At 41.9% G+C, this 16,594-nt stretch overlaps 1 protein-coding gene across 6 annotated transcripts; it reads right to left on the bottom strand.

Moving 5' to 3' along the window:
• Positions 1-10,982: 10,982 nt before the first annotated feature.
• On the bottom strand, positions 10,983-16,074 carry LOC123074339 (uncharacterized). 6 transcript variants are annotated; one of them, XR_006435932.1, is made up of 6 exons: positions 15,676-16,074; positions 14,909-14,988; positions 13,446-13,548; positions 12,328-12,602; positions 11,838-12,012; positions 10,983-11,583 (listed from the first exon to the last, which is right to left on the bottom strand). XR_006435932.1 is itself a non-coding variant. In XM_044497210.1 (4 exons), the coding sequence occupies exons 1-4, from the start codon at positions 14,557-14,559 to the stop codon at positions 11,532-11,534; spliced, it is 336 nt and encodes a 111-aa protein (XP_044353145.1). In that variant the 5' UTR covers positions 14,560-14,764; the 3' UTR covers positions 10,983-11,531. The 6 variants fall into 6 exon arrangements, 2 of the variants coding, with proteins under 2 accessions (XP_044353145.1, XP_044353144.1); XR_006435931.1 differs by having other exon boundaries at positions 14,909-16,074; XR_006435934.1 differs by having other exon boundaries at positions 12,328-12,505; positions 14,909-16,074.
• Positions 16,075-16,594: the final 520 nt, after the last annotated feature.

Here is a 16,594-nt window from a genome sequence, read left to right as displayed (position 1 = left end):
GGAAGAAGAAGTGTGTGGGTGCAGGAATAAGTGGACGGGAGCCACCGTGGGCCCACGAGGCGAGGGGGCGCGCCCAGGGGGTAGGGCGCGCCCTCCACCCTCGTGGCCAGGTGCTTGCCCCTCCTATTGTGTTCTCAGTGCCAGATATTCTTAAATATTCCAGAAAAGATCATATTCCATTTTCAGGGCATTTGGAGAACTTTTATTTTTGGGGTATTTTTATATTACACGGATAAATCAGAAAACAGACAGGAAAATACTATTTTTACTTTATTTCAACTAAATAACAGAAAGTAGAAGGAGGGTACAGAAGGTTGTGCCTTCTAGTTTCATCCATCTCATGCTTATCAAAAGGAATCCACTAACAAGGTTGATCAAGTCTTGTTAACAAACTCATTCCGAATAACATGGAACCGGAGAAATTTCGAATAACACTATGTTACCTCAACGGGGATATGCACATCCCCTATAATAAGAATATCATATTTCTTCTTGACATTAGGTAGAGGAAATTCAGAACCTCCTAATATAATTGATGGAATTTTTCCAATAGAGTTGATACTATGAACTTGAGGTTGTTTCCTCGGAAAGTGTACCGTATGCTCATTACCATTAACATGAAAAGTGACATTGCCTTTGTTGCAATCAATAACAGCCCCTGCAGTATTCAAAAAAGGTCTTCCAAGAATAATAGACATACTATCGTCCTCGGGAATATCAAGAATAACAAAGTCCGTTAAAATTGTAACGTTTGCAACCACAACAGGCACATCCTCACAAATACCGACAGGTATAGCAGTTGATTTATCAGCCATTTGCAAAGATATTTCAGTAGGTGTCAACTTATTCAAATCAAGTCTACGATATAAAGAGAGAGGCATAACACTAACACCGGCTCCAAGATCACATAAAGCAGTTTTAACATAGTTTCTTTTAATGGAGCATGGTATAGTAGGTACTCCTGGATCTCCAAGTTTCTTTGGTATTCCACCCTTGAAAGTGTAATTAGCAAGCATGGTGGAAATTTCAGCTTCCGGTATCTTTCTCTTATTAGTTACAATTTCTTTCATATACTTAGCATAAGGATCCATTTTGAGCATATCAGTTAATCGCATACGCAAGAAGATAGGTCTAATCATTTCAGCAAAGCGCTCAAAATCCTCATCATCCTTTTTCTTGGATGGTTTGGCAGGAAAAGGCATGGGTTTCTGAACCCAAGGTTCTCTTTCTTTACCATGTTTCCTAGCAACAAAGTATCTTTTATCATAACGTTGATTCTTTGATTGTGGGTTATCAAGATCAACAGCAGGTTCAATTTCTACATCATTTTCATTACTAGGTTGAGCATCATCATTAACATTTTCACTAGTTTCATGTTCATTACCAGATTGTGTTTCAGCATCGAAAATAGATATATCATTTGGACTCTCAGGTGGTTCAGTAATAGGTTCACTAGAAGCATGCAAAGTCCTATCATTTTTATTTTTCTTCTTTTTAGAAGGACTAGGTGCATCAATATTATTTCTCTGAGAATCTTGTTCAATTCTCTTAGGGTGGCCTTCAGGATACAAAGGTTCCTGAGTCATTCTACCAGTTCTAGTAGCCACTCTAACAGCATAATCATTATTCTTACTATTCAATTCATTGAGCAAATCATTTTGAGCCTTAAGTACTTGTTCTACTTGAGTGGTAACCATAGAAGCATGTTTAGTAATGAGTTTAAGTTCACCTTTAACTCTAGACATATAATCACCCAAGTATTCAAGCGTATCGGAATTATATTTCAATTGTCTACCAAAATAAGCATTGAAGTTTTCTTGTTTGACAATAAAGTTATCAAACTCATCCAAACATTGTCTAGCAGACTTATAGTGAGGAATATCACCTTCATCAAATCTATAGAGAGAATTTACCTTTACTACCTGTGTCGGGTTATCAAGACCATGAGCTTCTTCAATAGGTGATGGATTAATATCATATGTTTCTTCAACAGGCGGTAAATTAAGACCATGTATTTCTTCAATAGGAGGTAAATTCTTAACATCTTCAGCTTTTATACCCTTTTCTTTCATGGATTTCTTTGCCTCTTGCATATCTTCAGGACTGAGAAATAGAACACCTCTCTTGTTCGGAGTTGGTTTAGGAATTGGCTCAGGAATTGGCTCAGGAGCTGGCTCAGGAAGTGTCTAATTATTTTCATTTGTCAACATATTATTCAATAGAATTTCAGCTTCATCCGGTGTTCTTTCCCTGAAAACAGAACCAGCACAACTATCCAGGTAATCTCTGGAAGCATCGGTTAGTCCATTATAAAAGATATCAAGTATTTCATTTTTCTTGAGAGGATGATCAGGCAAAGCATTAAGTAATTGGAGAAGCCTCCCCCAAGCTTGTGGGAGACTCTCTTCTTCAATTTGCACAAAATTATATATTTCCCTTAAAGCAGCTTGTTTCCTATGAGCGGGAGAATATTGAGCGGAGAAGTAATAAATCATATCCTGGGGACTACGCACACAACCAGGATCAAGAGAATTGAACCATATCTTAGCATCACCCTTTAATGAGAACGGAAATATTTTAAGGATATAAAAGTAGCGAGTTCTCTCATCATTAGTGAACAGGGTGGCTATATCATTTAATTTAGTAAGATGTGCCACAACAGTTTCAGATTCATAGCCATAAAAAGGATCAGATTCAACCAAAGTAATTATATCAGGATCAACAAAGAATTCATAATCCTTATCAGTAACACAGATAGGTGAAGTAGCTAAAGCAGGGTCAGGTTTCATTCTAGCATTAAGTGATTGCTACTTCCATTTAGCTAATAATTTCTTAACATCATATCTATCTTTGCAAGCAAAAATTTCTTTAGCAATTGCTTCATCCATAACATAGCCCTCAGGCACAATACGCAATTCATATTTATTAGGTTGAGAGTCTTCATCATCACTTTCATCAATATTATCTATGATTTCATTCTCTCTAACCCTAGCAAGTTGTTCATCAAGAAATTCACCAAGTGGCATAGTAGTATCAAGCTTAGAAGTAGTTTCATCATAAGTATCAAGCATAGCAGAAGTGACATCATCAATAACATGCGACATATCAGAACGAATAGCAGAAGCAGGTTTAGGTGTCGCAAGCTTACTCAAAACAGAAGGTGAATCAAGTGCAGAGCTAGATGGCAGTTCCTTACCTCCCCTCGTAGTTGAGGGATAAATTGTTGTCTTAGCGTCTTTCAAGTTCTTCATAGTGACCAGCAGATATAAATCCCAAGTAACTCAAAGAATAGAGCTATGCTCCCCGGCAACGGCGCCAGAAAATAGTCTTCGTAATCCACAAGTATAGGGGATCGCAACAGTTTTCGAGGGTAGAGTATTCAACCCAAATTTATTGATTCGACACAAGGGGAGCCAAAGATATTCTCAAGTATTAGCAGTTGAGTTGTCAATTCAACCACACCTGGATAACTTAGTATCTGCAGCAAAGTGTTTAGTAGCAAAGTAATATGATAGTAGTGGCAACGGTAACAAAAGTAACGGTAGCAAAAGTAATATTTTTGGTGTTTTGTAGTGATTGTAACAGTAACAACGGAAAAGTAAATAAGCGAAGAACAATATGTGAAAAGCTCGCAGGCATTGGATCGGTGATGGAGAATTATGCCGGATGCGGTTCATCATGTAACAATCATAACATAGGGTGACACAGAACTAGCTCCAATTCATCAATGTAATGTAGGCATGTATTCCGAATATAGTCATACGTGCTTATGGAAAAGAACTTGCATGACATCTTTTGTCCTACCCTCCCGTGGCAGCGGGGTCCTAATGGAAACTAAGGGATATTAAGGCCTCCTTTTAATAGAGTATCGGAACGAAGCATTAGCACATAGTGAATACATGACCTCCTCAAACTATGGTCATCACCGGGAGTGGTCCCGATTATTGTCACTTCGGGGTTGCCGGATCATAACACATAGTAGGTGACTATAGACTTGCAAGATAGGATCAAGAACACACATATATTCATGAAAACATAATAGGTTCAGATCTGAAATCATGCCACTCGAGCCCTAGTGACAAGTATTAAGCATAGCAAAGTCATAGCAACATCAATCTCAGAACATAGTGGATACTAGGGATCAGACCCTAACAAAACTAACTCGATTACATGATAGATCTCATCCAACCCATCACCGTCCAGCAAGCCTACAATGGAATTACTCACGCACTGTGGTGAGCATCATGAAATTGGTGATGCAGGATGGTTGATGATGACGACGGCGACGAATCCCCCTCTCCGGAGCCCCGAACGGACTCCAGATTGGCCCTCTCAAGAGGTTTTAGGGCTTGGCGGCGGCTCCGTATCATAAAACGCGATGAATCCTTCTCCTTGATTTTTTTCTCCCCGAAAGTGAATATATGGAGTTGGAGTTGAGGTCGGTGGAGCGTCAGGGGGCCCACGAGGTAGGGGGCGCGCCCCCCACCCTCGTGGACAGGGTGTGGGCCCCCTGACATGGATTTTCTTCCAGTATTTTTCTTATTTTCCAAATAGATGTTCCGTGGAGTTTCGGGTCATTCCGAGAACTTTTGTTTCTGCACATAAATAACACCATGGAAAGTCTGCTGAAAACAGCGTCAGTCCGGGTTAGTTCCATTCAAATCATGCAAGTTAGAGTCCAAAACAAGGGCAAAAGTGTTTGGAAAAGTAGATACGACGGAGACGTATCAGTCATGTACTTTGATGGCTCTAAAATGCTGGCCGTTTTAGGAGCAGGCGTCGTTTTAACGTCCCCCACTGGAGACACAGTCCAGTACGTACTCCAAATATTATACACAGACTCCAACAACGCAGCCGAATACGAGGCCTTAATGCACGGTCTTCGGATGGCTACCTCCATGGGCATACAATGCCTGGAGGTGCGCGGGGATTAAAATCTCACAATATCCCAAGTAAATGGAGACTTCGACGCCAAGGATCTGAAGATGGCGGCCTATCGTAACGTCGTACTCAAAATATCAGCTCAGTTCGAGGGACTCGAGTTTCATCATGTGGCTCGAGAAAGCAATCAAGCGGCGGACGTCCTTGCTCGCATGGGCGCCAAGCGTAACCCCGTCCCGCCTAACATATTTTTGGAAAGGCTCTTCAAGCCATCCGTGGTGTGGCAGGATGAGACCGGCAATACTAGTCTAAATCCGATGACACCCCCAGATTCCAAACACAATACCGATATCATCGGGGGCTCAGCCACTCAGATAACACCATCAGCCCATCTAATAATGGCAGTAATTTCCCCATGGACCGAGCCCTTCTTGGCCTACCTTAATAGGCGAGAGCTCCCTGAGGACCAGAATGAGGCTCGCTGCATTGTTCGGCGCTCGAAAGCCTACAAGGTCCATGACGGAGAGCTCTACAAGAAAAGTGCTACCGGAGTCCTTCAAAGGTGTATCTCCAAAGAATAGGGACGACAACTCCTGGCCGAAATCCATGCTGGCATCGGCGGTCACCATGCCGCAGTGCTACCTCTTGAGCACTGCGTTGGTTTTCCCTTGAAGAGGAAAGGGTGATGCAGTAAAGTAGCGTAAGTATTTCCCTCAGTTTTTGAGAACCAAGGTATCAATCCAGTAGGAGATCACGCACAAGTCCCGCGCACCTACACAAACAAATAAGAACCTTGCAACCAACGCGATAAAGGGGTTGTCAATCCCTTCACGGTCACTTACGAGAGTGAGATCTGATAGATATGATAACATAATATTTTTGGTATTTTTATGACAAAGATGTAAAGTAAAATAAACGGCAATAAAAATAGCGAAGTGTTGGAAGATAAATATGACGGAAAATAGACCCCGGGGGCCATAGGTTTCACTAGTGGCTTCTCTCAAGAGCATAAGTATTACGGTGGGTAAACGAATTACTGTCGAGCAATTGATAGAATTGAGCATAGTTATGAGAATATCTAGGTATGATCATGTATATAGGCATCACATCCGCGACAAGTAGACCAAAACGATTCTGCATCTACTACTATTACTCCACACATCGACCGCTATCCAGCATGCATCTAGAGTATTAAGTTCAAAAGAACAGAGTAATGCTTTAAGTAAGATGACATGATGTAGAGGGATAAACTCATGCAATATGATATAAACCCCATCTTTTTATCCTCGATGGAAACAATACAATACGTGCCTTGCTGCCCCTGCTGTCACTGGGAAAGGACACCGCAAGATTGAACCCAAAGCTAAGCACTTCTCCCATTGCAAGAAAGATCAATCTAGTAGGCCAAACCAAACTGGTAATTCGAAGATACTTGCAAAGATAACCAATCATACATAAAAGAATTTAGAGGAGATTCAAATATTGTTCATAGATAATCTTGATCATAAACCCACAATTCATCGGTCTCGACAAACACACCGCAAAAGAAGAGTTACATCAAATAGATCTCTAAGAGAATCGAGGAGAACTTTGTATTGAGATCCAAAGAGAGAGAAGAAGCCATCTAGCTAATAACTATGGACCCGAAGGTCTGAGGTAAACTACTCACACATCATCGGAGAGGCTATGGTGTTGATGTAGAAGCCCTCCGTGATCAATGCCCCCTCCGGCGGAGCGCCGGAAAAGGCCCCAAGATGGGATCTCATGGGTACAGAAGGTTGCGGCGGTGGAAATGGGTTTTTTTCTCTGTATCTGATGTTTCCAGGGTACATGGGTATATATAGGAGGAAGAAGTATGTCGGTGGAGCAATGTGGGCCCCACGAGGGTGGAGGGCGCGCCTGGGGGGGTAGGCGCGCCCCCCTGCCTCGTGCTCTCCTCGTTGATTTCTTTATGTAGACTCCAAGTCCTCTGGATCACGTTTGTTCCGAAAATCACGTTCCCGAAGGTTTCATTCCGTTTGGACTCCGTTTGATATTCTTTTTCTGCGAAACACTGAAATAGGCAAAAAAACAGCAATTTGGGCTGGGCCTCCGGTTAATAGGTTAGTCCCAAAAATAATATAAAAGTGTATAATAAATCCCATTAAACATCCAAAACAGAATATAATATAGCATGGAACAATCAAAAATTATAGATACGTTGGAGACGTATCAAGCATCCTCAAGCTTAATTCCTGCTCGTCCTCGAGTAGGTAAATGATAAAAACAGAATTTTTGATGTGGAATGCTACTTAGCATAATTTTCAATGTAATTCTCTTATTTGCGGTATGAATATTCAGATCCGAAAGATTCAAGACAAAAGTTTAATATTGACATGAAAATAATAATACTCCAAGTATACTAACTAAGCAATTATGTCTTCTCAAAATAACATGGCCAAAGAAAGTTATCCCTACAAAATCATATAGTCTGGCTATGCTCTACCTTCATCACACAAAGTATTTAATCATGCACAACCCCGATGACAAGCCAAGCAATTGTTTCATACTTTTGGTGTTCTCAAACTTTTTCAATCTTCACGCAATACACGAGCGTGAGCCATGGACATAGCACAATATGTGGAATAGAATGGTGGTTGTGGAGAAGACAAAAAAGGAGAAGATAGTCTCACATCAACTAGGCGTATCAATGGGCTATGGAGATGCCCATTAATAGATATCAATGTGAGTGAGTAGGGATTGCCATGCAACGGATGCACTAGAGCTATAAGTATATGAAAGCTCAACAAAAGAAACTAAGTGGGTGTGCATCCAACTCGCTTGCTCACGAAGACCTAGGGCATTTTGAGGAAGCCCATCATTGGAATATACAAGCCAAGTTCTATAATGAAAAATTTCCACTAGTATATGAAAGTGACAACATAGGAGACTCTCTATCATGAAGATCATGGTGCTACTTCGAAGCACAAGTGTGGTAAAAGGATAGTAGCATTGTCCCTTCTCTCTTTTCTCTCATTTTTTTCTTTGGGCCTTTTCTCTTTTTTTTATGGCCTCTTTTTTCGTCTGGAGTCTCATCCCGACTTGTGGGGGAATCATAGTCTCCATCATCCTTTCCTCACTTGGTACAATGCTCTAATAATGACGATCATCACACTTTTATTTACTTTACAACTCAAGAATTACAACTCAAAACTTAGAACAAAATATGACTCTATGTGAATGCCTCCGGCGGTGTACCGGGATATGCAATGAATCAAGAGTGACATGTATGAAAGAATTATGAATGGTGGCTTTGCCACAAATACGATGTCAACTACATGATCATGCAAAGCAATATGACAATGATGGAGCATGTCATAGTAAACGGAACGGTGGTAAGTTGCATGGCAATATATCTCGGAATGGCTATGGAAATGCCATGATAGGTAGGTATGGTGGCTGTTTTGAGGAAGGTATATGGTGGGTGTATGATACCGGCGAAAAGTGCGCGGTATTAGAGAGGCTAGCAATGGTGGAAGGAAGGAAGTGCGTATAATCCATGGACTCAACATTAGTCATAAAGAACTCATATACTTGTTGCAAAAATCTACAATTTATCAAATCAAAGTATTACGCGCATGCTCCTAGGGGGATAGATTGGTAGGAAAAGACCATCGCTCGTCCCCGACCGCCACTCATAAGGAAGACAATCAATAAATAAATCATGCTCCAACTTCATCACATAACGGTTCACCATACGTGCATGCTACGGGAATCACAAACTTTAACACAAGTATTTCTCAAATTCATAACCACTCAACTAGCATGACTCTAATATCACCATCTTCATATCTCAAAACAATTATCAAGCATCAAACTTCTCATAGTATTCATCACACTCATAAGATTTTTTTTACTAATCTTGGATGCCTATCATAATTAAAGCAAATTACCATGCTGTTTTGTAGGACTCTCAAAATAATATAAGTGAAGCATGAGAGAACAATAGTTTCTATAAAACAAATCCACCACCGTGCTCCAAAAGATATAATTGAAGCACTAGAGCAAAAACTATATAGCTCAAAAGATATAAGTGAAGCACATAGAGTATTCTAATAAACTCCAAATCATGTGTGTGTCTCTAAAAAGGTGTGTACAGCAAGGATGATTGTGGTAAACTAAAAAGCAAAGACTCAAATCATACAAGACGCTCCAAGCAAAACACATATCATGTGGTGAATAAAAATATAGCTCCAAGTAAAGTTACCGATGGACGAAGAAGAAAGAGGGGATGCCTTCCGGGGCATCCCCAAGCTTTGGCTTTTTGGTATCCTTAGATTATCTTGGGGTGCCATGGGCATTCCCAAGCTTAGGCTCTTTCCACTCCTTGTTTCATAATCCATCAAATCTTTTACCCAAAACTTGAAAACTTCACAACACAAAACTCAACAGAAAATCTCGTGCGCTCCGTTAGCGAAAGAAAAGAAAACACCACTTCAAGGTACTGTATTGAACTCATTTTTTATTTATACTAGCATAATGCCCGTGCGTTGCTACGGGCGAAATACAAACATAGATGAGCACAAGACCATAAATTGTGGGCATTTTTATCTTCTCCACCAAGATGGAGTACCTCAGCTTTTCTAGGAGTACATACATAGCTAATATACTTTTAGATACATACCAAAATTGTGGGAAGACATAACATAATCTTTTTGATCTTTTTGTTCCTTTCTACTCCCTCTGTTTAATTATCTAAGGTGTATTATTTTTGGCACGGTGACCAAGGCACACAATTATAGACAAGGTAGGACAAAATTACTCTTGGCATCATCGCGAGACATGACCGCAACAAGAGTATTTATTTATGGGTCACCACCGCAACAAGACATGACATCATCTTCATTCTCCCTGCCTACCTCCTATTTTCTGATAGCCCTTCGACCTCACCTCTGACCTTGCTATCACATTTTTTAGAAAAGGAGGATGACCCCCAGCCTCTGCATCTGGGCGATGCATACGGCCACTTTATTAATTATTCTCACAAGACCTTACAAAGCCATACAACAGCAAGACTAAAGCCACCTGTCTAAGCAACAACTGTCGCTACACCTATCCAATTGATGAAGGAGCGCAGATAGTCTGGGCCTAATACCAAACAGACATCGCAGCCAAACCTAAACATCTAAGACCTGAGGTCCCAACCAGGACGCATGCCGGGTATGGGGCACCTATCAGTCCAGCGCACTCCTCAACCAGGACGCCTGCCAGGTATGAGGCCGCCGCAGCCACCTGCCACCAATCCATCTTCAGAGTTGTACTGTTGCATGTACCGTGCCAGGTCTCTCTGCCATCGACGCCACCACGACACCCGACAGCGTCGTCCTCCTGCGCGAGTCCATCCTCCCACAGCGAACTCCGAATCTGCACTGCACCACGCCGTCAAGATCCGTCGCCATTAATGTGTAGGATGAAACACCGCTCCACCAAAGAATCCGTCCTCTGGTCCCTCGATCACGTGTGTACCTCCAAGAATGACGCCCCCAAGGGAGGAACGACACCAGAGCGCCGCTGTCATCCGATCCAGGGTTTCCCTCGGAGGTAGCAGAGAGTGGCCTTGAACTTCTCCACGGCGATGCCTTCAAGAAGGGAACGACGTAGATAGCGCCGCCACCGCCGGCCTTAGCATAAGCCAAAGGCAAGTTTTCACCCAGATCAGTTCGAAGGGATCCAACTCTCGTGCACGGGCCGCCGTCACCACCAGGCAGACCCTGGAGTACCGGCAGATCAGCGAGCCGCCGGCACCACCGCATCCAGATCGACGGGCACGCCGGGCCGCCGCCATCCCTTGTGCCGTCCGGGTCAGATACGGAGTCGCCGATCGCGCTATCACATAGTCATTGCTCTTGTTTGTCATGGTTCATACCCTTCCTATCCACCAATGATAGTGCATTAAAACACCTCAAGGTAATATTCTGTCACTATCACATACAATTGACAATAGTAACAATTGTGGTGGCAGGGAAATATTCTTTCAATGGGAGGCAATGTTTTTGCGACTTTGTCAATCTCAAGACCAACTGTCGTTGCCACGGAAAAATAAATATAGTTCACACGAAATATATATACTCTTAAGAAAGCATAATTGTCCATCTACATTGCTTGTTCTACTTCTAACTCTGCCATGAATGAAATATTTGTAATCCCTCCCTCTCTTCGATCGTCTTGCTCCGCTCTACAGTAAGTTCAATAGAGCACAAATTTTATTCTTCCTAGCTCACATTTATGGTTACAAGGAATTAAGTCTTATACTGGACACAACCTTGCAAATACATAACACACCCACTAATGTAGGCTGGGCCCGGAGCCAGTTGCTAGTACAATGCCCGTGTGTTGCCTGGGCAAAATACAGGAAAATAAATCAAACCAGTGACTAAGTGACATGAGTGAAGTCCTACGAATATATATCATCTTTTATCAATTTCTTTAGTAGATACTATGAGAGCAACTATGCATCGGTCGCATGTTTTTATCGGTGGTAAAATTTGGTGATCATCGTCTTCTTCCTCCTCTTTGTCTTCCTCCTTCCGTCCCAATGACCCATCCTCCGACGCTGGTCGTGGCTGATGTTAATATCGTGTGCCACCCTACCTGAGCCGCCTTAAGCTTCTTCATTGGTTCACCATTGCCCCGACACTGATCGAGGCCGGTGTCGATGCTGCCCTGCTCATCCTCAAAACAATTATGCAAATCTCAGATGATCTATTAAACGGAACATGTTATCAATGCTTGGCGAGATGGCATGTGCATAACTTATATGAAGCATGTGAAAGAGGGTATCATGTTTTTAGAGTTATGGATTGATTAGTATCAGCATGCATGGAAACTTAATGCTTTCCAGAATTAAGCCACATTTTTTTCAAGCAAAGCACCATATTTTTCTTATGCTCTAGAAGGATGAAGGAACTGAAATCAACCTTAATGTTTGGCATAGTTTTTCAACAATGTATTGAAACTCGTAGACCCTTTGTTCTGTATTGAAACTCCTAGACCTTTCACTCCAGCTTTGTTTGGTTTCTCTGACCACCAATGACACATGAAGATAACCACAAGTGTCCCGTCTTCAGTGTGGCCATGACACAGTCCAGGAGCCTAAGCCAAATATCCTCAAGCATGAGTACAAGCCATGCCCGCTGCACTTTCTTGTATATCTCATATTAAATTATTAATAAAACAAGAAAATTGTAGTTTGGTGCAGCTAGGATAGACAACTTTGGTACTTTCCTATTAACATGAAAACTGTACACCTATACAGAACAGAAGCAACTTTTGCAGGAACAAAATTGGATAGCAGAAAAGCTGTTTGATAGCCAAATGCATACTAACAAACTATTAGTACAGATTTTGGCTCCCAACGAATTTAGAGAGAAGCACTAAAAGAAGCATGGAGAATGCCACCATACTTACCAACGGCAACACGGGGAGATGAGCGGGCAGAATGTATCTTGCCTGATCAAAGTCATTAAACCTTGATCCGCCGTTCTGTGTCCATAGGTGGTGCCAGACAGTGCGGACGACAGCGCAATGCGAGATTGCATCCAGTAGGTTTGAAGGGGCGCGTGGACGCGGAGCCCGACGGCGGTGGCTGCGGAAAATAGGACGGCGTCAGCGTCGAGGGCACACATGAGAGGAGCAGCACGGCGCATCGGCGATCGTGGCATCGGCGATGCGCTTGATCCGGCCTACGTACAAAGAATTAATGTAGAAACGATAAGATTACAGACCAATAACCATACTGATTAGCAAGTACCACTAAGAAGTGCAATGTTACTAAAATAGAAGGGGGTGGCCATTCACTGAAGCATGTATACATTTTTCTCTTTCAAAGAGAACTGCTTACAGACTTACAACTGAAGTACTCAATATGTTGGCAATGCCGGAAAACATTCCATGAATGATCGGATCGTCAAAGCTAGTGTAACTTCCTAACATAACTATTGTTCATTTTTTATTTGGCAAGCAAAGGCATCCAGATCTGTGAACGTCTAGCACAGATAACGGTGATTAAATCAACGGACATATATGGTAGCCTGATGGCCTAGTTCCGCAAGAGCAGTTAAGAGTGGACCTCTTAATAGTGCATAAGGGTGACCCTCCCCGAAAGAAAAATATATATTAGAGCACATGCACCCAAGCCCTCTGTATCTAGCCACCCAGCCCCTCTCGGAACCATAGGGATGCTGAGTCAAGCAAAACAGTCACTCCAAAGCAAGAAAAGGAAGTACCGAGTTAACTATATATATAATACGAAACCTATGCAAAAATCCATTTTTCTATACATCAACTTGCAGTAGAAATATTCTGTTTATTTAGCTAAACTTCTATAGTCACACCTTTAAAAGATGTATCGTGTTCTCCTCCACAAGAAAAAAAAGAAACAAGAAAATACAACTGTTAAATCCCGAGATCTCAATCATGAAATCATTGTAAGCAATGTGATTCACAAGAGAGGCTCCGGACATCTTGGGTTCACCCTGCTGCAATTCATGAATTAGTGATTGTTTGAGAATCAAGTGGGATTGTACCTCGAGACAATGTATTCTGAAGTTGTGAATGCTTGATATTCAAATCAGGGAATTCTATTCCAAATAGGTTAACCAGCCCAGGGTTACTGTGGAAATCCTCCCCCTGCAGTAGTTTGAGTGTTCATGCTCAGATATTGACTACTTGAGAGTAAAAATAAACTTTGAAGCTGATATAGTATGATTAAAACCGAAATAACAACATCTGTCAAGTGAAATTGCATTGGAACCTGCTGTGTTCATCATAAGTTTTGGAAGTAAAAAAATCTATGGGAGGTACAGTAGAGCCTAGAGGATGGTTCACTGCTCTTTGCTTTCAGAAGTTTTGAAAGTTGTTCAATATATGCAGAACTGAATGTGCCAACTTCAGCTGTGCATAAACACTCGATCATGTGAGCTTCAACGACACAACACCCACATGCAATCGAACATCATTAACATCCAGAAGAGAATGTGTCAGTTTTAGTCTTGCAAGAGCACAACACATAATCAGGGGTTTGATGATTTGAGGCATTTTCTTCATCAGTCAAATGTGCATGTGTGTACAGAGGGACGATAGCAGCAGCATGCTAATAGCATCTACAATGCGAGTCGCCTGTGTAAAAGCTTAGAGATTAAGAAAATATATACGAAGTCATAAAATTTAAAATCATCTAAATGCCCTCTCTCAATGCTTGATACTAAGTAGGGCGCTAATTACAGGCTGCAAACACCTTCAGTATTCTATGGTTTTCACTTTCAGTTTCAGAAAATTTTCATCACCAACCGAAACCACCTAAATTTAGTGTATTTCAGTGATTTTGGTAAGCGTTTCAACGAAAAGGCCGAAATATTCACGAGCTATCCTTACTTAGTGGAGTACACGTACGGGGTAGTTAGTCCTGAGATGCATGCCATCGGTTCATCAATCGATTCAAAAGAAAAGGATCTGATAAAGCATGCATGAGTACATCCAAGGAGCTCCTAGCATTGATTTGTAATGGTGGTGGGCAGTGGCTGTAGTTCTAGCCCCAAAAATAATATACATAGGAATCATAGGTTGAGATGAACCCATATTTAAACACTGCTAGTTGTATCTCTATATATAATCATGTCAAATAACAAATTTTCCCACCATGGAGAATTATTTTCCATATGAAGCTATCCTCCCCCTACTGGTCCAGTCATATGAAGTTTTTTACAAGCCAATGCAACTTTTAATTGTCGGACTGAAACCAAAAGCTTCAGGCCTGAAGAACAGAAGGCACAAATCTCAAATTAACTAACCGGCCACTTCTACTGGAAAAACATATCTCTCTCTACGGCATTATAGCATCATGTTAAACCAACGGCACCCAACAAACCAGCTTTGACAATTCAAAATTAGATCCCAGAGGAATCCCCAAATAAAAGCAGAGCAACACTGCACCAGCAAATTACAACCTTATCAGAGATTCCAACTAAAGGGCAAGGAGAGGAGGGCATACCTAAACACTAATTAAATGGTCAAAAGCATCATTACTCTTAAGCTTTGACCCAGAGCGAACGTCTCCATAAGCAAGTCCCGCTGCAAAATCACAAAGGAAAAGAAACTTTTTCGATCTGAGGCTATAGTTCCCCTTTTTTATTGGACATCAGGGATAGAGCCAATTTTTATGGTATTTGTGATGAGCTCAACAGGTTCAGATCATACAGAAGCAATGTAAAGGCCATACTGTGATAATCACAAATCTTCAGCATATCACCTTGATAAAGTATTAGTATAAAACTGTAAATACTCTAAAGGAATGTCTTTTACTCAATGATAAGCAACTCAATTTCTATTAATAACTTAACTGGCAATATAACTTGTTCATATGCGATAAAACTTATCATGGAAATTAGCACAAGCTATGTAGTCTGTTGCTTGTGTGCTCTCCTATATAACTACTTGGAAAATGCACAAGCAGCACATTTACCTACTCATCATGTGAAACTCTACAGGAAGCTTCACAAGTGCACTCACCTTTCTGAAAAGCATAGTAGACACCACGGCCCTTTATTATGGACTGTTATTTTCAAACTCCCATCAAGTGTTGTGTAGACTGCTAGTGAGATTTAATCACACTGCGTATATATGCTCAACCAAACATGCAGGCCAGTTCAAGCTGCCGTAGGAAATAATCTAATCCATGATGGATTATTCGCCACTAATGGACACATCAGCAAGCTGGAGTCTTGGTAGGGAGGGGAAAGGAAGGAGGAGGAGGCGTACCTTGGGCGTACTGGTCCTGCAGCCCGACGGGAGGGAGATGCTGCAGATGTCGCCGGCGTCGAGGTCCACCGCGGCAGCAAACACCCCCATATGCCTTGCCCCAGCACCGAGAGCAGGGGTTGGATCCCGATGCTGACGGCTAGGCTAGGGTTCGTCGCCGGCCTCCATCCTGATGCTGCGGGTGTGGATCTAGCGCCGTCGTCGCCGTAACAGATCCGTGGCCATCTCTGCCGCCCCATCATCCGGATCCTCGTGATCCACGACGGCCGCGTCTGCCCGGATCGGCGTCGACGGATGCGGCTGCGTATCCTCGGGAGAGGAGGAGCGGATCGGAGGTGGCGGCAGCGGATCGCACGAGAGGACGACGGCTCTGTGTCGTCGAGGGGATCGATAGGTATGGTTTTTTGCGGGTTGGTTTTTTTGGCTGCGCAGGTGGGAGATGGGGTGGTGGGAGGGGGACGAAAAAAAAACCAGCGAAAAAAACCGGACGAAAATGGTGGGACGAAAATAAACCCGGACGGAGACTACCAACTGAGACATTAGGAGTAGGGATTGATGTTAAACCTACTGTATTCCAACTTCTCTATGGTTTATAAACTATTTTACTAGCCATAGATTCATCAAAATAAGCAAACAACACACAAAAAACAGAATCTGTCAAAAACAGAACAGTCTGTAGTAATCTGTAACTAACGCAAACTTATGGAACTCAAAAAATGCCACCAAAATAGGAAGACCTAGACAATTTGTTTATTGATCTACTGCAATTGGAATCAGTATTTTATCACGTTCTGGTGATTTTAAACAATTGTTTTCGTGAACAGAAAGTTTCTGGAATTTTCAGCAAGATCAAATAACTATCATCCAAGAAGATCCTATAGGTTTAACTTGGCAAAAACACTAATTAAAACATAAAAAA

The sequence above is a fragment of the Triticum aestivum genome, chromosome 3D (assembly GCF_018294505.1).
Source record: "Triticum aestivum cultivar Chinese Spring chromosome 3D, IWGSC CS RefSeq v2.1, whole genome shotgun sequence".
Classification (NCBI taxonomy): domain Eukaryota; kingdom Viridiplantae; phylum Streptophyta; class Magnoliopsida; order Poales; family Poaceae; genus Triticum; species Triticum aestivum.
The sequence above is the reverse complement of the archived record's forward strand: the minus strand, read 5'-3'. Positions and strand labels throughout refer to the sequence as shown.

Excerpts from the sequence above, each read along its gene's own strand:
- LOC123074339 (XM_044497209.1), bottom strand. Across the intron at positions 12,506-13,445 it reads TCAGAATACATTGTCTCGAG|CCACCGCCGTCGGGCTCCGC; the intron begins GTACAATCCCAC and ends TATTTTCCGCAG. Across the intron at positions 12,013-12,327 it reads ATCTCCCCGTGTTGCCGTTG|GCTCCTGGACTGTGTCATGG; the intron begins GTAAGTATGGTG and ends TATTTGGCTTAG.